The 22,728-nt window shown below is 40.9% G+C and overlaps 1 protein-coding gene across 8 annotated transcripts in view; it reads right to left on the reverse strand.

The window, feature by feature from the left end:
* Positions 1–15,607: 15,607 nt before the first annotated feature.
* Positions 15,608–22,728, reverse strand: part of TFEB (transcription factor EB) — an 88,939-nt gene continuing 81,818 nt past the window's right edge. For 6 of the 8 annotated variants that reach the window (XM_056557756.1, XM_056557755.1, XM_056557753.1 and 3 more), the window contains exons 8-9: positions 17,594–17,744; positions 15,608–17,503 (exon numbers count right to left, since the gene is read on the reverse strand). In XM_056557756.1, the coding sequence (XP_056413731.1) occupies positions 17,141–17,503; positions 17,594–17,744 (514 nt within the window). In that variant the 3' untranslated portion in view covers positions 15,608–17,140. The remainder of the gene's footprint in view (positions 17,504–17,593; positions 17,745–22,728) is intronic. The other 2 variants (XM_056557752.1, XM_056557749.1) reach the window with 1 other exon arrangement.

Here is a 22,728-nt window from a genome sequence, read left to right on the forward strand (position 1 = left end):
GGTCATGCCCTCTTCTATCAGATTACTGGGAGGCATGTAAAGCATTATTCCATGAGGTTATACCGGACTATGACAACTGGTCCCCGCAGCAGGTCTTACTCCTAATAGGGATTGACCAATTCCAACATAAGTTTAGAGGCCTTTTATGTATTCTATGCGCCACAGTTAAGTTGGTGCTGACGAGACAGTGGAAATCCACTATAGTTCCGTCCATTCAAGATGTCATAGTAGCTATGAACCTAACTTGCTCGTATGAAAAGATTATTTCCCTGGGTAATTCCTCATATCACAAATTTTTGGAAGTCTGGGCACAGTGGCTATGCTCTCCATATGTTAGCATCCCGTAATCTAGCTTCAAGCTCCATACATCATTGGATAGTCCTTCCCTCTGACTGCTCTCTTTTTTTTTCTCTTCCTCCTTCCACCCCCTTTCCTCCTCTCCCTACTCCATTATCTCTCTGCCTGGTGTCTCCTGCTCCTCCTCCCCTCCTCTGTTCTCCTTTATCCAACATACTAATATAATAGGTGTCCACAGTAGAGGGTCTGGGGATGACACAGCCGGATTGTTGGTGCCATTGGCTTTCTTTCCTTATTATGTGACATGTCAATACTGAGTTACATTTCCTCCCGCAGGTCATGGACTTTGCAAGATTTCATTTGAGAGACTGTTTAGACGGATTGCATATGTTTATTCTTTACTCAGGTTGTTTCCTGATTGTTTACTCCCTGTTTACCGGGAAGCCCGGTTTTGTATACTGTGAAAACTTAATAAAAATTTATTCTTGAAAAAAAAAAAAAGAAAATGCACTAGGTTATTAAAAAAAATCTAAATAGCTATTTTATATTTTACATTTTTCAAAAACATCAGAGGCAAAGGCTGCACAACAGCAGAAGATGTAGTGTTACCAACAAATGAAGAATTGTTAACAACACGTCAAGAAACCATTCAAGCCCAAACCATTGCTCCAGGACCAGATAATGAAGAATTAGGCTTGACAGAGAGGCAGATGGAGTATATCAATAGCTTTGTTGAGAAGACTAACAAGGCACTCGAGTATTTAGGTCAATGTTTACTGAGTCTAGCTACATCTCTAAAAGAAATGACAAAACTCTCAATCGCCATCCAAAAAATGTCTCCTCCAGATTCACCTACAAATGAGATCAACATTCCTGTTGCTCAAAATGAGTTGGCCCCTCTACTTCTGATAAAGATGCCCCCATCTCCTCTTCCTCAGCTCATAATTCTCCTGTGCTATGTTCATCTTCATTGTTTTCAACCCCAGAATCAAATGATTCATCTGTAACTCCAGATCTTGTCCTTGATTTAGTCACCAAGTAGCAGCCCACTTACAAACCAACCTATTGAAAACTATGAGGCTCCTCTTGATTTGACCATGGCGGGTAAGCGCCTTCATTAGTATAACTTATTAGCCTAACCAGCTTTTCCTTTTTGGTAGTTTGGAGATTTCTTAACATGTTTGTTTGAGGAAAATATCTATGTAAACCTTAGCTCTAGTTGTATGTACTTTTCAATTTAAAATATTCAATTAATTATTTTTATGGAAAGGTCATTTCATGCATATGTTACCGATAGTAGGCTAATTTTTGAATGTAGGCTTTGATGACAATCAACATTTATTGATTGGACACTCACCACACCAGTAGATAAGCTGGTCGTGTTCGGGGATCTTTATTGTATCTAGAATGGACACAATCCCCAGCTATTAACCTCCCTGGCGGTATGATTCTGTCTGGAAATTTGTACCAAAAGCGGTAAAAATTTTTGCATTGAAATTTCACATCTCCCCCCGTCACATTCCCTAGGTTTGCCGGGCAGATTTCAAACCTAGTTTATTTCCTGCAGAACAAGCCCTTTCCCCTTCAGCCAATCACTGGCTTGAAACCACTGCGGCCGGGGATTGGCTGAAAAGGGAAAGGTCCTGTAAGATGAATAGTGAAGAGAGCAGGGACCAGAGCGCACGGAGGGGAACAGCATCTGCAGGGACCGGGATTAGGTAAGCAAAAGTTTTTTTTTATTTTCCTCCTTTTTACTTTTACACTTAGCTCAGTGTTTTTCTACCAGGGGGCCTCCAGCTGTTGTGAAACTACTACTCCCAGCATGCCCGGACAGCCTTTGGCTGTCCGGGCATGCTGAGAGTTGTAGCTTTGCAACATCTGGAGGCCCCCTGGTTGAGAAACACTGACTTTTAGGAGCCGACCCGAGCAGATAATCACATGTTTTCCCGGGGGCTGCATCGCTATATCGCAAAAAGCAAAAATCGCGATTCGATTGCTTTTGCGATATATTGTGCAGCCCGCACAGCAACTCTGCAATTCTACCCCGAGCGTGACTCGGGGTTACCGCTTCTAGCAGCGAAAATTAACCCCGAGTCACGCTCGGGAATACCGCTAGGCTGGTTAAAGATTGACAAAACATTGGGTTAAAGGGTGCTTGTACAGGGTAGGGTTCCAGAGTTTTATATATATAGATTAGGATGTTGGAAGAAAATTTTTAAGAAAATTTCCAAAACCAATGTTTTTAGGGACCAGCTAATTTTTGAGGTGGCTTTGAGACGCCTATATTTGAACCCCTTAAAGTGTACCTGTCATTTGTAAAAGGCATTTTATATATTGAAGATAATAACATAATATGAATATCTGTAATATACATTGGTTAAAAAATGTGTATATTTTTGGGTGAAAAAATGGTGTCCATGCAGCTATTGCCTGTGTGCAGCACGTCTGGTTGAGCAAGCAGGACTCTGTACACTGAGGCTCTATGACATGCTACTGGCTCACACAGCAGGCTGATTGACAAGTCAGGAGCCTGCACAGAGCCCTGCTAGTCCTGTCCTCACTTCCTGTATTTGGACTCTTCATAGAGACACCCAGGCAATAGCTGCAAGGACAGCATTTACAAATATATATATATATATATATATATATATATATATATATATATATAATGTTATTATCTACATTATATAAAAAGTTTTTGCAAACGATAGGTACACTTTAATTACTTAAATGAGCTCCAATTTTTAAATGGGACATGTGTATTGTTGGATGGTTATTGCTTTGGGATGCTTTTACTTATAAGAAGAAATATCCCATGTGCTACTTGACTTACACACAGGGTCAGAAATAAAAGGAGCACCTTGTGGATTTTGGGACTTTCTTATTTTCAGTTTTTTTGGGTGCCTTATCAGGTTTGCGAATGATGGTAATGTGCCAATGGATTATGTATGGAGTGTCAGTGAGCATACACAGCTGCTAATAAACAGTTGTGTATCCAAAGACCTACCGAACATAGCCAAGTATAGCACTAAGATATATCAAGCTGTCTCACAGTGTGTAAATCCAGGTGTGCTATGCATACTGGATTGCTGCTTCATTAACCCCTTAAGGACCAAGGACGTACTCATACGTCCTTGGTCCCGCTACCGTGATATAAATCGGGGTCTCACGGTGACCCCGCATCATATCACGGCGGGCCCGGCGTCATAGTGAAGCCGGGACCCGGCCGCTAATAGCGCGTGGCACTGAAATTGGTGGCGCAAAAAATAAGCAATCTTATGGATTTTTAGGTGCAAAATTGAAAGAGTTATGATTTTTTAAAGGCAAGGAGCAAAAAACGAAAGTGCAAAAACGGAAACCCCCCCGGTCCTTAAGGGGTTAAAAAGGGCAATAGGATCCCCATCCCCAGGAGTGGTGTAACCTGATGTTCCATGTGACCCAACAATTATCTTTTTGCCAAGGTAGTTGTTACCAGAGTACAAACTGAGTACTTTACTGAATTTAACTATGTGAAAGGGGTGGTCCATTATTAGAAAAATATTTCAGGGCCAAACACGATTTGTGCAGGCGGGGAAGCCCAATAAATATTTAATGTCAATCGTTAATAGTCAGACTATCCCACAAAAAATATGCAGGGTTAAAAATGAAAGAGGGGAGGTATTTATAGGAGCAGAGGTTGCCAAGGAATTCAGAGGATATTTCTCATCCCTCTATAAATCAGAATTGGGTAGGGGAAAAGAGGGAATAGAGGAGTATCTGGGGGATTTGGATATGCCCCGCCCTACAGAAATAATGAAGGATAGGTTGGGTGAACTAATAATGGTGTAAGAGATTAATAGAGCTCTTGCCCAAACTAAGGGAAATATTACGCCTGGGAGCGATGGTCTCCCCTTCGAAGTATACAGGAGGTATTGACAGTGTTTGTTGCCCGCATTAGTGAGAGTGTTGGGAGTCAGTTTAGAAAAAGGCCAATTACCGAACTCTATGAGGGAATCAATTATCACACTGATACTGAAGGAGAATAAAGACAAAGAAGAGATAGGGTCTTATAGACCTATCTCTTTATTAAATACCGACACAAAACTATTTGCAAAAGTGCTAGCGATCAGGCTACAAGGGGTCATCCGGGATTTGGTCCACGAAGATCAAAGTGGTTTTATACCGGATAGAACGGCCGCACATAATATACATAGAGTGATATCCAATATAGAGATTGGCAGATTAGAGGGTAGGGATTCCCACTCCATCCTGTCTCTTGATGCCACCAAGGCGTTCGACAGGGAGGAGTGGGAGTTCCTGTGGCAGGTTTTAGAAGGCTCTGGGCTGGAGGAAAAGTATAGGAAGTGGGTGCAGTTGTTGTACTCAGATCCCATGGCAAGGGTAAGGGTGGAGGGGAGGTTTTCTGAACAGTTTAAGTTGGCAAGAGGTACGAGGCAGGGATGTCCTCTCTCCCCCTTGCTATTTGCATTGAGCCTGGAGCCTTTGGCTATTAAAATTGGATCTGATGAAGAAATTGAAGGATTCGGTGCAAGGGGGAGAGAGGACAAATTGTCCTTGTACGCCGATGATGTCCTGATATTCTTGAATAGGGAAGTGGATTTAATCAGAGTGATGGGAATTATTAAAAGATATGGAACTTTCTCAGGCCTGGAAATAAACTGGTTAAAGTCCCTTTTACTGCCCCTTGGGATAAGGGAGGTTGGGCGAAAGCAGAATCTATGGGTACTAGAGGAAAATGAATCCTTTAAGTATCTGGGAATAAAAATATCTAAGAATCTGGAGAAACATTATGATTTAAATTTAAAACCAATAGTTAAAATATTAGAGAAAACGGTTAAAGTATGGAGTGAAATAAAGACGTCCAGGGCAGATAGGATGACACTGCTATTTAGAAAGATAATAGCGGCCTTCAATTTTTTGACATGGGGAAGACGCAGAACTAGAATCAAAATAGAATACCTGTGTGTACCGAGGGGACAATGGGGGATGTCATTCCCATATGTAAAGAAGTATTCTTTGGCAGCACAATTGTATTTTATTAATAAATGGAGACGATTAGATTTTTTTTCGTACTTACTGAAGGAACACAATGGGGTATATAAAAAAATTTCCAGCTATTGGAATCGGGGAGTTTGAGGGGTGGGGATTGGGGAAAGAGTTTGTTGGTGAAAGGAATAAGGAAAGCTTGGGAGACCCTAAAGTTAGAAGTGGGGGTAAAAGGGTTACTGGATTGCAAATTACAAATTATGAATAATAAGCACTTCAGTGAAGAACTGAATAGTAGAGAATTTAAATATTTAGAACATTTGGGATTACACAAGAATAGGGATATATGGGAAGATGGAAAATTGGTCACGTGGGAAGTATTAAAAAGAGAAAAAAATATGGTGAGAGGGGAATGGTTTGAGTACTATAGAATAAGGAATACTCTTCTGCACTCAATAAAGGAAGGACTGATTATCTCTCCCACAGAAGAGGGTATAAAAGTAATAATGGAAGGGGAGATTAAAAAGAAAACATTATCTAAAATATACAGTATTTTGAACAACACCCCTAAAATTGGACGTCACCATAATAGTAAAAACAAATGGCAGAAGGAAATAGGCCCAATAACAGAAGCTCAGTGGGTAAGGATAAATAGAAACGCGGACCGAATCCCTCTAAACAACAATCATAAAATAATACAATTTAATATCAATCATAGGATTCATTATTCTCCTAAATTTTTGTATAGGATCGGGAGGGCCAGCTCCAGTGCATGCATGAGATGCGGGCAGGAGGAAGATGATCTACTCCATATATTTTGGAAATGCACGGTGGTGCATCAATTCTGGACAGAAGTAGTTAATATGATAAAAGAAAAATGGAAGATTAATATAGAATTAACAGCAGTGGTGGCCATATTGGGGGCTGACCTGGAGCCGACTCTGGATGGATCTTACCACAGGAGGGTATTAATAGGCTTATTCTATGCCAGATTGACTATAGTAAGGAATTGGGTATCAACGAATCAGTACAATATGAATGAATGGTGGAATGGGATGCGGAGGGAGTATAGGATATCTTGAATAGAGGGGGGAGGAGGGAGGAAGGGAAAACTATACATTTTTATGTCTCCCCCCCCCCCCCCCCCCCCGAGGGAGAATGGGAGGAAAAAGTATATATTGTATGTTCACGGATAAATGATTGTTTAACTTGCATTATCATAAAATAAAAAAATAAAGATGACAAAAAAATAAATAAAATATATATATATATATATATATAATAATAAATAAATATAAACATATGTGGTATCGCCGCATGCGTAAGTGTCCAAACTATAAAAATATATCATTAATTAAAAAATGGCGTACATGTAAAAAAATTCCAAAGTCCAAAATAGCGTATTTGTGGTCACTTTTTATACCATAAAAAAAATGAATAAAAGCGATCAAAAAGTCTGATCAAAACAAAAATGGTACCGATAAAAACTTCAGATCACGGCACAAAAAAATGAGTCATCATATGGATTTTTAGGTGGAAAATTGAAAGGGTTATGATTTTTAAAAGGTAAGGAGGAGAAAACAAAACTGCAAAAACTAAAAAACGCTGAACCCTTGAGGGGTTAAAAAGCAGTAAAATAAAACAAAAAAATTATTATCCTTTTTTCATGCGGACGAAGAGAATTTAGATAACGTTTCATTTTTAACAAAAAATGCACTGCGTGGAAACAGGAGCCCCCCAAAAAATTGCAAAAATCTGGGTTTTTTAGTTTTGTTATTTTTTGCCCCACAAATAATTAATTTTTTCTTTTACAATAGATTATGTGGTAAAATTAAGGATGTCATTATGACGCAATATTGATGGTGCAAAATACAAGCCCTCATATGGGCCTGTAGGTCTCTAGGTGGAAAATTGAAAGCCTTATGGGTATTAGAACGCGAGGAGGAAAAAAACAAAGTGCAAAAAAACCCCATCTGATTTTAACATATATAACGCTTGACAATGCGTTATGGTAAATTCTGTATGCTCCCAGGGATGGTGAGCAAGCATTCCCCTGGGCGGGGACTTAAAGTTACCAGCGCCCATTGCTTGCTGCCGCTCCGGCCATGTCCCCGCCCAGTCAGCCTTGATTGACAGCTCACGTCATCGCTCTGCTCCCTAACCAGACTGAGCAGAGAAGTGACGTGAGCTGTCAGTCAAGTCGATGGGGTGATTAATTGCAGGGCGGCCGATTGCCACATATAAGCAAGTTAGAGGACTTAATCAGGTATAGCAGAGCCCTAAATCCTCCAGTATACCTGATTGAGTCCTCCGCCTTGCTTCCACTTGAATGAGGATACTAGCCTGACGTCAGACGCTGCTCTAGCTTACCAGTTCCGAGACCTTCTCTCCGCAAGCCACCATGGACTTACATCGGCCCTACTAGGCCTGTACCAGCGAGACCGCGGCACTGTAGGTGAGAGGAACAGTATACCGTCTGCTGCAACAAAGCAAACCATTTGCTGTAACATCTACTCTAATACGCATGGAATATTCACGGTTTGTGTTTTCTCTGATACTTTGAACGAGTCCGAGCACGTGGACTTAACCAGTTTACCAGCAGTATCTCGCTATCTAATAACTGGGAGAGCATAATATCTGCAAGAGCTTCATCGGATTACTGGATGCCCAATTGGGCAGTCACAAAATTCTATCTATAAGTAGCGGAGTTGGGATCATTTGCGGGCAATTGTTTACTAACTATTAGTGTATATATTACATTATTGAAATTATACTACATTTTAATATCAGAACTATTACAGTGTGGCTATCTGCTCTTAAATTTTTATGTATTTTATGCCATTCACAAGGGCCCTGTGATGGGACATGATTATATATGCTTTTTATTTTAACAAATAACATTTGTATATGTAGCACAGTCTCTCCCACATATATTTAATTCAATGTGTACCTTAACTGTTAGTTTTGGTTACAACCTTGAGGCCTGGATTTATTCTATATATTATTTTTGCCTTTTTTTCAGCATTGGGTATAGTTAGATATAGTTGTGAGCTGTTCTTATTCTTTTACATTTTTTGTTAAATGGATACTTCCGTGTTTTCATTTTTTTCCATATATTTCAATGGGATTTTTCCAACTGCAATACAGATAACAGTAGCACATTCAGCATTTTTTAAGTACACACATATTTTATACGCCCATGTGGACGGCTCAGTAGAATAACATTAGCTCTGTATTACAGTCTGCAAAATACGGATGTTGAATACACTTGTGTGAAAGCAGCCTAAAGAGATTTTCCAACAAACTAGAAAATTTGTGTTGATTTATTTTTTCCTTCTGCTAACAAGCAAGTAAGAGGGTATGTTTACACGATGGAATTTCTGTGTGGATTTCCTCGTTAGAATTCCACATGGAGATTCCACCACAGCAGATTCCTATTTATATCAATGGGATTCTGCAGAGCTGGGCACACGGTAGAAATAGAATCCCATTTAAGGATTCTGTAGAAGGAATACAGACATGTCTATTCTTTCTGCGGAGTCCTCACGGAAATGCATTGCCGTTGATAAGACGGTGCATTTCCGAGTGGTCCTAGCAGCGGCATGTTATGTTAGCACTCCATGGATCGAGGAAATATCTACATGGAAATTGCCCGTGTGAACATAGTCTAAGAGTACAAGGAGGTTTGAAATTAGCGGAAACCTTGATGTCAGTGAGATGTCTCGCTATATATGGCCAGCTTGAACATAACATAACCTTTAATACCAATTGCTGACTCTTTTGTAAGAATTCTTTTCAAATTACAAAAAGGATTCATAAACACACAGAAATGTAAAAATATCAATAAAACAGTTACATCTAAAAATGATAAAATGAGCCAGCATCTGCTTTCAGAAGTATTTCTTTAATACAAGCAGCAGCACCCTCTGGTGGCTGTTGTTGGAAAGTAATGGGAAATAAAATTACAGGAGAAAAAAACAGATTATACAGCAGCAGTGTGAATAGATGCAAACATTAGGCAGAATTCAGTTTTTATAAAAATGAATATGTGATTGAGTTATGAAAACAACAACAGCACACAGAACTTAACGGTACATATCATCTGGGCAGGGCACCCATGAGCAGAACAAAACATCTGGGCAGAGCACCCCTCAGAAGTATGAAACATCTGGACGGGGCACCCCTCAACAGTCCAGGACATCTGGGCAGGGAACCCCTCAGCAGTATAGAACATCTGGGCGGGACACCCCTCAACAGTCCAGGACATCTGGGCAGGGCACTCTTAGCAGTATAGAAAATTTGGGCAGAGCACCCTCTACTAGTATAGAACATCCAGGATCTCCATTGAAATAAGAAGTCCATGACTTAGAACAGACACTATGTTGACAATGATGGCAGTTAAGTCTGGAAGACTGCTTTCTCTGTGGATTGCCAAGGTGTATTAAAAGTATTAAACAATATAGTGTATGGACACAGGTACATGATATATTGCATTTATGTATCGACAGCAGGAAGCACAAATCCAGTCCTGCTGATCAGAAACTGTAACTATACATGGTGCCACAGGGTATTACTGGAAGATATGCAGTAGTGTTGCACTCGTCTTTACATGGCCTCGTTCTACAATGGTTACAACCAGGCAAAGCTAGATCACTTCCTCTGTACCCATCCTCGAGGATTATGACATGCTTTAACAGAATAGACAACATGCCTAAAGTAAAACCAGAAAGAAATGTGAACTACACATCCAATTTATTTTATTTTATTTATTTAATTACCTGTTCCCGGAGTCCACTCTACATCTGGCTCCGGTGGCGTCCTCCTGAGCTGTCACTGTGCGCACTGACGGTGACGTCACGTCGCGCATGTCACGTCACTCGTCATTGCGCACAGCGTAACGCAGGACGCAGCCAGAAGTAGCGTGGGCCCCGGGAACAGGTAATTATAAAAATGGGGATGGGGTAGGCAATGGGGCCGGGGTGGTGCGGTGGAGGGTGCGACACGGTGCGGCTGGTCAGGGGGGGGTGGGGGGCGGTCGCGGTGCATTATCGACAAGGTAATTGCCGATACCGATAATGCCCAAAATCGTGATTATCGGGCGATAATATCGGCCAAACCGAAAATCGGTCGATCCCTAGTCCAAACACACTCTTATAGGAACTGGTTCCTTGTGTAAAAGGACCTATGACCCAACTATCCAGTCCTGAAATCTGGGCTGTGTGATTGGGGGACATTTATCATTGGCTTTACACCACTTCAATTAAATTAAGGATCGATCGATATCGATTTTTTAGGGCCCATACCGATAATCTGTGACCTTTCAGGCCGATAGCCGATAACTTATACCGGAATATCGGTATAAGTGATCGGCTATCCCCCCCGCAATCAGCCGCTGCAGATCAATGCTTTAAAGGCGCTTTAAATCAATGAACTGCAGCATCTAAATGCGGGGCCAGAGACCGCCGCCGCCACCCGCTTCTCTCCCCCTGCCTGTCCTGGGGTCCTCCCTAGTCCACCCACCACCACCACTGCCCTTTTGCCTCCCCCATCCCCGGTTTTATAATTACCTGTTCCCGGGGCCCGGGGTCCAAGCTACTTCTGTCTCCGGCTTCGTCCTAAGCTGTCACTGTGCACGGTGATGGCGCGTTGAGGACGTCACCCGTCATTGCGCAGCGCGCAGGAGCCAGAAGTAGCGCGGACCCCAGGAACATGTAATTATAAAACCGGGGATGGGGGAGGCAATGGGGCAGTGGCGGCGGTGGTCTCTGGCCGGGGAGGCGGAGCATTATCGGCATATCGGCAAGGTAATTGCCGATACCGATAATGTCCAAAATCGATAATATCGGCCAAACCGATAATCGGTTGATCCCTATTCTAAATGTCCCTTAAAATTTTGCGCAACTGCATTTTTTTGCACAATTTTGGGTAGACCATCTTTCAAAAGTGGTCTACTGTTTGGTGCACCATTCACTTTTTGCAGTGGAGCTGTATTTATCATTTTGCACAAAGCCTACTTTTTTTTGCACAAACCTACACCACCTAATAGGATACGTACAAAAGTGTCAGATGCTGGAGCACAAAGCTTAAACCAATCTCTGCAGCTCACTGGTTCCTATAATTGAGATAAACATATCAAGTCCTGTGCACCTTTTTTGTAAATTTTGAGCAACTGTGCAAACAATACACCAAGCAAACAGGGGGCAAATATTTACTACCTTACACCAACATTGATAAATGTCCCCCATTGTCTTGTATACAGTCAATGAACGCTCATAGTGGGCAACTGTCTGCCTGGAACTTTAACTCTGCAACAACTACTTTTGGGAAAACACTTATAAAGGTATCAGATGAGAATTACACTGGTCAGAGACAACATGGAAAATGTAAGAAAATTATCAGAACAGTTTTTGCCCATAACAACCAATCACAGTGCAGAATGTATTATTTATCTTACTTCTCCAGTACTATGACTGGCCTCAATTTTGCTCTGTAAAGGTACATTCACACGTACAGGATCTGCTGTATGTTTTTGCTGCATATTTTGTGGAGCTGATTTTGCTACCCATTGAAGTTAATGGGTGGCAAAATCAACTGCACAAAATATGCAGCAAAAATATACATGGTGCCAACAAAATATGCAGCAGATCCTGTACATGTGAACGTACCCTCTAAGGGTGTATTCACACGTACAGTATCCTGCAGTATTTCAGTGTCTGATGCGCAGCATTTGAAGCTGCAGATTTTATGCTGCAGGTTTCAATGTAAACTAAATGACTTAGAGCTTCAAATCCTGTGCATCAAATATGTGCAGGATACTGTATGTGTGAATAGACCCTTAGAAATTATTTAAAGGGGTACTCCGGCGCTAAGACATCTTATCCCCTATCCAAAGGATAGGGGATAAGATGCCTGATCGCGGGGGTTCTGCCGCTGGGGACCCCCGTGATCTTGCATGCAGCACCCCGTTATAATCAGTCCCTGGAGCATGCTCGCTCCGGGTCTGATTACTGGCGATCACGGGGGCCGGAGCATTGTGATGTCACGGCCCCGCCCCCTCAATGCGAGTCTATGGTAGGGGGCATGACAGCTGTCACGCCCCCTCCCATAGGCTTGAATTTAGGGGGCGGAGCTTGACGTCACACGGGGGCGGGGCCGTGATGTCACAATGCTCCGGCCCCCGTGATCGCCAGTAATCAGACCCGGAGCGAACATGCAGCAGGACCCCCGCGATCAGGCATCTTATCCCCTATCCTTTGGATAGGGGATAAGATGTCTTAGCGCCGGAGTACCCCTTTAGCAATCATTAATAATTATCCAAATGATGACACATAGGCCCAGATTTATTAATATTCCTGAAACAAAAACGGTCTGGTTTTCCCTTAGCAAAATTGGTTGCTATAGACAGAGCTCAGCTTTAATTTTACCAGAGATTGTTAAAGGGGTATGCCAGGATTTTCGGTCGTTTGAATGTAAGACAGGGGCAGCAGAGTTAGTCTAGTAACTAATATACTTCCATTAGCTGTGTTTGGTGACTGGTGTTGAATTTCTTTGTCTTTCTTTCCCCAGAACTTTATTTTCTGCAGCCTACAAAATGAGTGTTGTCTCAGATCTTTCCCAGCTTGCTGTGTGGTCCAAGACAATACATCACAAGTCAGGTGCTAAAAGGGGGCTTGGCTGCTTTGTCTGTTGTGTGGGCAGCCAGCCTCCTGAAGACCATACAGGCACACATGCGTGTGCATTCATCATCACACAGATCCACTTGTGTGTCAGGTTGTGCTGTGCTGCAATGGGTGGGGCAACCAATGTGTGGGGGGATAATAAGTCACCTCCCTCCTTGAAACAAAGGATTCTGGGAATTGTAGTTTGGGGAAAGCCACAGAAACAGGAAATAGCCAATTCCCAAAAACAAGCCATCAGCATAATGGGAGACTCAGGATATGACCATTAACCACTAACAAAAGCACAGATCTTTGGTAAGCATGTCCATTACTGTATGACACTTAATTACGTATTATAACGTAATTACGTATTGGATAACCCCTTAAAGATATGAAAGCTGGACTGTGATAAGTTGCAAAACCAGACAGTTTTTGTTTCAGGCATATTAATAAGTCTGGACCATAGACAGGGGAATAAATAAAAGCTGGCTGTGCTGCCCAGAGCAACCAATCAGATCTCTGATTTCATTTCTTAATTTGCTTTTATAAGAGGAAAGCTTAGCTCTTTGGTTGACAGTCAATAAAGATCATTTTCCTTTTAGACAGTTATTTTTTTCCCTTCACTGTTTCTAATCTCTACATTATCAAAAGCAAGATACATGTAGTCATAAACCTTAGGTAGCTGTAAACCAACAGCCATTCTTTCTGACCTTTTTCCAATTTGCACATGGATGGACCAACATGCTCATGTTCTGAATTTAATGTGTATGGTGACCTTCTACAATGGAGGCTGCCCCGCACTTGGATACCTTAGAAAATAATGGTGCAGATTTATCAAAGTTTGTAGAGCTTATTTTCCTGTATATTTGGCGCAACTTTGGCGCAACTCCGCTTATTTGCGACTTTCTTTTTGTTTACATCCCACCGCTCATCTGGACATCTTGTTCATGTAGATGTTTTTTCACTTTCCAGTGCACCCTGATTTATCAACTGCGACTGTCGCAGATCTAGGTGCATCTGATTAAAAAGCTCCAGGAATCTACACCAGCTTGAACCTTGATTATTTTTCTGCTTTTCTGATCACACTGATTTACATCCCCACCTTGTTTCCCACCCGCCCGTGCCGCACACCTCCCATCTGTCTGCTACCTGTTGCAAGATTACAACTCCCAGCATGCCCTTACAGTGAGGGCATGCTGGGAGTTGTAGTCTTGTAGCAGGTAGCCGGCGGGAGATGTGCGCCGTGGGTAGGAGACAAGGGGGGGGGGGGGGGGGATGTAAATGTGTGCTCCAGTCATTAAGTGAGGGTAGCGGGGATAGAATCAGATGTAACCCGGGCGGCTACAGAGTGGGACCGAACAGCCAATCACGGGACCCGGCGGGAAATTTTATCTTACAGTAGGGACTAAAACTTTGCGGCTCTGTTATAAGCTAAAAGGAGCCCGGGCTGGCATCACTCTGCAGCAGCCCGGGACTCCTGCAGACGGGCTGGTAGATGTACAGGAGCCGTCCCGGCCATCACTCAGTGCTGCGGTACGCGCTGAGGGATGGCAGGGTCGGCTCCTGCACATCTCCCAGCCCGGCTGCGGGAGTCCCAGGCGGCTGCAGAGTTATGTCAGCCAGGGCTCCCTTTGCTACAGCGTCATAGAGTTTACAATCATTTCAAATTTCTCACCGGGAGCTTGTCACTCGCCCGCACATCTCCCAAACCACATGACTACAACTCCCAGCATGTCCTTACTGTACGGGCATGCTGGGAGTTGTGGTCGTGCGGCACGGGAGATGTGCGGGCAGGTGACAATAAATGTATTAACTTATTTTTCTTTTTTTTTTTTTCTCATTCCAGATCCGTGTATCCTGTGGACTACTTCGGACTCAGTGGACTGCGTCGATGATAAAATGATTTAATAAAATGGTTAATGAGGGCTTTTGGGGAGTGTTTTTTTGGAATAAAAATTCTTTAAACGTGTTGTGTTTTTTATTTATTTACTTGACAGGCTTAGTAGTGTAAGCTGTCTTTTAGACTGAGTCCATTACTAAGCCAAGGCTTAGCGTTAGCCACAAAAACAGCTAGCGCTAACTCCCCATTATTACCCCAGTAGCCACCGCCAAAGGGGTGCCAGGAAGAGCCGGTACCAACAGGCCTGGAGCATCAAAAATGACGCTCCTGGGCCTAGGTGGTAACAGGCTGGCGTTATTTAGGCTCGGGAGGGCCAGTAACAATGGTCGCCCACCCTGGTAACGTCAGGCTGTTGCTGCTTGGTTGGTATTTGGCTAAAAATAAAAATAGGGGAACCCTATGCATTTTAGCTTTATTTTTTTTTATATTTAATTATTTATGCAAAAAAAAAAAAAAAAAGAATAAGGTTCCCCCTATTTTTATTCTCAGCCAATTACCAACCAAGCAGCAATAGCTTGACGTTACCAGGGTGGGGGAGGACCATTGTTACTGGCCCTCCCCAGCCTTAATAACGCCAGCCTGTTACCGCCTAGGCCCAGGAGCGCCATTTTTGATTCACCGGGCCTGTTGGTACCGCCTCTTCCCGGCACCCCTGTGGTGGTGGGTACCGGGGTAATAATTGGGGGTTAGCGCTGTTTTTGTGGCTAACACTAAGCCCAGCCTAGTAATGGACTCCCTCTATAAGACGGCTTCGACTAGTAAGCCTGTAAAGTAAATAAAATAAAAAACACCACATGTTTAAAAAAAAATGATTCCAAAAAAACACTCTGCCAAAAGCCCTCGTTAACCATTTTATTAACATTAAATAAAAAAAACACTGGTCACCATAGTCCTCCAAATCTTAAGTAATCCACAGGATACACGAATCTGAAATGAGAAGTAAAAAAAATAAGTACATGAGTTAGTACATTTAGGGGAAAAAAAGTGGTTAACAAAATGTAATAAACTCATATATATCGCATATTTTTTTCAAATCTGCAAATTTGTGTTCTGAAGTCATTTATTGGTTTTTGCTTATGTGTGCTAAAAAAATGGTATTCAAAAGTGATTTATTGGTTTTTGCTTATGTGAGCCAAATTTATCAACCCCCTGTGATCGCATGATAAATGTGCCATACATAGGCAAAACTAAAGCAAAAAATAAATAAAAAATTCCTACAGAACTTGCTTACCAAAGCAACGATGACAAATGTCCTTCAATATATTTTATCAAACACCCATGAAGACAAGAAAAAGGCTGTTCTGAGACTATCACAGAATTTTGCAGTCAGGTAGAAGCATTAAGGCACTTGTGACCCTGAGCAGTTATACAATCCCAGCAGATACTTATTAGCTAGAAACATTACAAAAGCGGTTATGAAAAAGGCTTAACAAGTCTATATGTCATAATAGGTCCTGTGTAGTTTTGCTCAATACAAACCCTGGCAAAGAACAATTTCAGTCATTCACTGAATAAGTAAAGACCATGGGGGAGATTTATCAAAATCTTTGACCAGTTGCCCATAGCAACCAATCAGATTGCCTCTTTTATTTTTAAAAAGGCCTCTGATAAATAAATGAAGAAATTTGATTGGTTTCTATTGGCAACTGGTCAACATTTTTAAGCACAAGTTTTGATAAATCTCCCCCCAAGTGTGCACACACACACTATTTACATTCTGACGATGACCTATACAACATGACATATATGTGCAACTTGTGTAGTATTCACAATCCCACACAACCACACACTATGCCATTAATTCCTAATCATATTCTTAATTTAGAAATTACAATCCCAGTGTTACACTAAATTCTTTACCACACTCATTTTGACCAATATATATATATATGCACATAGGTCTGGCTCTGCTCAACATGTGAAGGCACTCTAGTTTCTTGGCAAATATGTCTTGCATATTAAGGCAGTGGTATAAAATGGTGTAAGATTGTGCTAATCCATGCAGGCATGTAGCAGTTGAGTACTTCTTTTGGTAGTCTGATGACAGCATGGTGATGCTCACTCTACTAAGAAGAATCCATCAAGGTCAATGGTTTTTCTGCACACTAATACAGTTTGGGTATATCTGCACATAATGACGGTGCACAGAATTTTTTCTAGGTTGTTGTGCATAGAATTTAGTTGTGACCTTCTGGCTAAACTGTCCCATAAATAAGGCAGTTATTTTACACAGTTGTGTTTTAGTTAGGTCCATTTATGCTACAGGGTAGCATAGGTTTACTACTCCTAGTTTTTAATGTCACAGGCCATCTACGTCATCAATGCTGAAGCTGCTTCGTCGGCTACTGGCTTTTGAAGTGCCAGGAGAAAGAGTTGAGAGGAGAGGGTCGCAAGTTATCATGGGATCAGAAGTTAACATAGTGTCCTCCATCAGCATGAGGTCTAGCTCTGTCCTAGAGAGAGCAGGGAAAGAGTTGTCTGCACAGGCACTGCTTTGGTAACCAAGACCTGAAGAAAAGTCCATCTGTTGTTGGTATGTTGCCTGCTGTGGGACTGTGAGTTGGTGCATTGCTTCAGGTTCGTGCTTTATTGCCTCAACAGGGTTCATACTTTGAGGAGAACTTGTGGGGAGGCCATGTGCCTGTGCCTGCAATTCTAGTTCCTAAAAAAATAATAATAAAAAGGAGATAATTGTGAATGACACAAATTTACCTGGCACACAAGTTGTCTTAAAACATCCAGATGAAGTCACCTGGATCCGAAGCCACAGCTGCTTATTTGCTTGTTCCAGATGTTTGGAGTGGTTTTCCACTTCACGGCTCCGTTGCTGCTCTTTCTGCATGTGCTTGATATAGTCCACTGATGCCTTTAGAATGGTGCCTTTATTCCAGCGGGTATCACTGCTAAGAAGAAGGAAAGGGCTTTATAGTCATCAAAAAGCGTGTTATTGAAAACACACATGGATTGTTTTCATATTTTATGGATAACCAATGATAAAGGCTTGAGAATAAAATGCCTTTATTAGTTATGAGGATTTATATGCCACATTTTAACTATCTAGCTATATAAAAACGTATATGTACTTACAATGCAAGAAGGGCTAGGCGACTACCCCCCCCCCCCCCAAAAAAAAAAAAAATTAACCACAAACACCATTATGAACTTGTCCAAGTCAGTTAGTTCAGATCGGTTTAAATGGTGGCATGTTAGCTTTAATGCTATCAGCATCCTCAGGGCACCAATAGCATTGAATCCAATGATAAGTGTGGATAGGTCAGCTCCATGCTCATCATTGAGGCTGTGCAGAGGCAAAACAATGTTGGAGTCGCCATGAAGGAGAAGGTTTAAGAGCAGGACATTTGGAGCAATACTTTTTTTTAATTTCCATTTACATAGTTACATAGTACGGTCGAAAAAAGACATATGTCCATCAAGTTCAACCAGGGAATTGAAGGGTGGGGTGTGGCGCGATATTGGGGAAGGGATGGGATTTTATATTTCTTCATAAGTATTAATGTTATTTTGTTCCAGGAATGTATGTAATCCTGTTTTTAAGCTGTTCATTTTTCCTGCTGTGACCAGTTCCTGAGGTAGACTGTTCCATAAGTTCACAGTTCTCATGGTAAAGAAGGCCCCTTGAGACTAAACTTTTTCTTCTCTTGCAATCACAAGAGTCACTTGCAGCAAATATTGCAGCAAAGTGGGCATATATGAAGAAGCGAGAGTGGGAGCATGTGAGTGGTTTTGATTTTTGTTTGTTTTTGTCTTAAATGTGGGACTTAAGATTAAGAGACTTCAGATTCAGGGAGTTTAGAGGAGAGCAATTGTATTTATTTACTGTCTGCTTCTGTTTGTTGTGTGTTAACCAATGTTAGGTATCTCTGATATCCCATAAATAAAAATGTGCTCTGTGACTTACAATGCTGTCTAATGCACAGTGCATTAGGAAAATATTTAGATACCATCAATTTTTTCACATTTTGTTATGTAGTGGGCTTGTGCTTAAAAAAAGGAAATTAGGTTTTCCCCATCATTCTGCACTATATGATGGGGAATATCCTATAATGACAAGGTTGAAACAAAATGATAGAAATCTTTGCTAATTCTTAAAAAAATATATATTGCATTGACATAAGTATTCAGACCCAATTTAGTTTTCTTGGGTATACTACCATAAGGTTTGCATACCTGGATTTTGGGACTTTCTATCATTCTTCTCTGCAAATCCTCTCCGCTCTGTCACGTTGGATGGGCACTGTCGGTGGACAGCCATTTTCAGGCCTCTGCACATATGTTCGGCTGGGTTCTGTCAGGGCTCTGGCTGGGCCACTGATATTCACAAGGTTGTCCCTAAGCGATATTTGTGTTGTCTTTGCGGTATGCTTAGGGTCATTGAGGGGGAATATATCTTTTTATGTAGGCTATATTTTTGCTCTAAATTAGTCACAGCTACTTTTTTGATGACTTTTTAAGTAGACATTTTTTTCATGATTGTGTAGGTATGTGAAAATCAAGTTATTTTTCTGCAGTGGTCATGAATTTATCATGTGTGACTTTTGGTAAAAGGTCGCAGAAAAAAAAAAATTCAAAGCCCTTAAAATATTTCTCACATGACATACAACCATTAAATACTTTTGCTGCACATACAATTTCCACCACACAAATTAACAATGTAGAAAAGCGTTCTCCTACACCATCCGACCCTCCCCATTATTTTGTTAGAACCTTCTACCCAGTCTGACATACAAAGCACTACGGATCAGGGTTAGATACAGTCATAGAACAAAATAACATGAATGTGTATGTAAAAATATAGTGGGAGATTTATCAAAAGCTGTCCAGAGGAAAAGTTGACCAGTTGCCCATAGCAACCAATCTGATCGCTTCTTTAATTTTTCACACGCCTGATCGATTGCTATGGGCTACACAAACTCTTCCTCTAGTCAGGTTTTGATAAATCTCCCCCATAGAATCACACCCCTTCTTCCGAGGGGCATAGATGCACATGAGAAAGAAATTGTTTTACCACTATTCAGACCACACATGGAATACTGTGGGCATTTATACCCAGTATATTTTTTATTGATGATATATTTTTTACATGGCGGGGTACCAAAAGCAATTTAGAAAAATGTTTAACACATATTAATAATAATGATTTTAATTTAAAATTTACTCCCAATATTAGTTCCACGTCAGTGGAATTTTTAGACTTGTTAATATCATCCCTCAACAATAAATTAATCTGCAGCACATATCATAAACCAGTAGCCAAAAACAGATTTATATTGCATATTAGTTGTCACCTTCCCAGATGGCTGTTGAACATACCCACTAGCCAATTTCGTAGGCTAAAACGAAACTGCACATATGACGAACAATTTGAAAAAGAAGCCATTTCCCTGACAAATCAATTTCTGGCCAAACAATATCCATTACAACAATCACTCACCAAAGTACGCAGTCTGGATAGATCAACATTTTTAGCCCCTAAAACAATAGACATACCCCTATCAAAAGAGAACGATGCCCCGCAACTAATTTTTCCATTTAACACACATCATCATAAAATAGGAAACATTGTCAAAAAATATTGGCCATTAATATGTGAGGATAGGACACTAAATTCATTTTTTTCCCAACAAACCACCTATTATTTACAGCAGGGCTCCAAACTTAGGCATCAAAATAGCACTTACGGTTCGTACTTTAAACCCCAAACCAAAATTTACCATTATAGACTTGAAAGGCTTTTTTAGATGTGGACTATGTCCTAATTGTAAATCAACCCAATTCAACAAAAGAACTTTAGAAATCAAGTCCTCCACAAACAATTTCATACACAAAATTAATGAATTTCTGAATTGCGCCAGCAAAGGGGTCATTTATATAATTGAATGCCCCTGTAATAAACAGTATATAGGCCGTATGTCACGGGCATTAAAAACCTGTATATTAGAACACAGATACAATATAAAGAAACAAAATGACAAACACCCGCTTTCGGCCCATTACAAACACTTTCCTCAAGGGAATCCCAATAAATTAAAATATGCGGCTATTCAAACAATTCAGCAAGACTGGCGAGGAGGCAATTTCATAGGCAAGATGTCAAGAGCGGAGTCCAGGAAAATATTTGAGTTTGACTCTCTAGCTCCCAAAGGACTCAATAGTGAAATTGAAATATTTGGATTTTTAGATTAGAAGGTGGTCCCTTCTGACGACCCACCGGCGTTTAGCTGTGCACTCCAGCACTCCGGCGTGTCCTTGGTCAGGACCTCTCTCCTGATATTCATCAAACAGAGCTGAAGCACAGAGATCGAAACACACAATATTCAAATATCTCTACAGATCTTCATAATAATAAAAATGAGAAAAACATGTTTTTATATATAAAACCATTTTTTTTAATAAAAAAACTTTTTCGGATTATTTTTAAGAGTTTTTTTAAGATTTTTTGGAAGAATTTTTTTTTACATTTTTTTGGTGAATTTTTTTTAAACATTTTTATACATCCTTTTTATACATCCCTATTATAATATTAACACATCGCAACATCCCTTTATACACTTAAATCCGCAATATACACACACTATTTATACACTGACTACCCACTCTTTACACATCCCCCCATCCCCTATCACTTGCATTCATCTATGGATTTATATTTCACTCACCACAATTTTCAACATTTATTTCCACTTTTTAATTCATGTCATTATCCCTATTTCCCTCAGATAAATTGAAATAAACATACACTAATAAATTATGGAGGGTACGGATGTATATTCCTCCAATCATTCATATATTTATATTAGGGATAATCTTCCAATACACTACAGATATGTACAGAAATCATAAAATAAATCACATAAGTCTCACTGAAATAACATTAACATCTATGTATGTATTCCATTCATTGTCTACTCTTTCCACTTCTTCCATGAATCCCATTTTTGGTTAATTGGATGTGACGTCACAGAAAAGGAGGAGTAATGGATATATAAACCACCAAATGATCTCCAAGAGCATTACATTTATTTTTTGCTGGTGAAAAAAGGTCCTAAGGAGGACCTGAAACCCGTCCAGCTTCAATCATTTATTCCAAGTGCCACATCACCTTTAATCAAAGAATACAGCTTTCTCAAAAAAAAGATTCATCACTTCTGTCAATCAACCCCTGACAGTACGTGCTACTACCCACCACAAGGAGACCGACGCCCAGCATTACTGCTAGCAGGACAACAGCTGCAGTACTCATAGATGGAGCCCACTTCTATCGCTGCATATCTGAGGCTGCCGAGCCTCCAGCAGCCCACCCCCCATCCAGGGACCAGGACCCGTCTGACGACAAGCACTATCTGCATAAGGTACTCACTCTGACTATAGATATAAGCGCTGCTTTCTACATCATAATATCACCGCATATAGGAGACGGCAGTGTCTCCAGCGGCGATTCCTCTGCATAGAGGATTGTCATTTGCCATATAAGTGCTGACTTTCACTTCCACTTGTACTTCCATTACCGCTGCATATTTAGGAGACGGCAGTGTCTCCAACTGCGAGCCCTCTACATAGAGGATTGGAACCTATTGTAACTAACGCTGTTTTTTAATTCATTTGTCATATTGGCGTTGCACAATTAGGAGACGGCAGTGTCTCCAGCTGCGGGCCCTCTGCCTAGAGGATTGAAATCTGCTACAAAAGTATACAATAAATGATACAATTGCCAATCATCTTTGCTGTATTCTATTCAAGACTTTAACCACTTTCCTTCTCTAACTGGATACAAATATTTGTGAAAATAGCAACTCAAACTGTTATCACTGCTATTCACAAATCACCAATTTCAATTATTTCTATAGATATGTGGACACTTTGTTTTTA

The sequence above is a fragment of the Hyla sarda genome, chromosome 2 (assembly GCF_029499605.1).
Source record: "Hyla sarda isolate aHylSar1 chromosome 2, aHylSar1.hap1, whole genome shotgun sequence".
NCBI lineage: Eukaryota > Metazoa > Chordata > Amphibia > Anura > Hylidae > Hyla > Hyla sarda.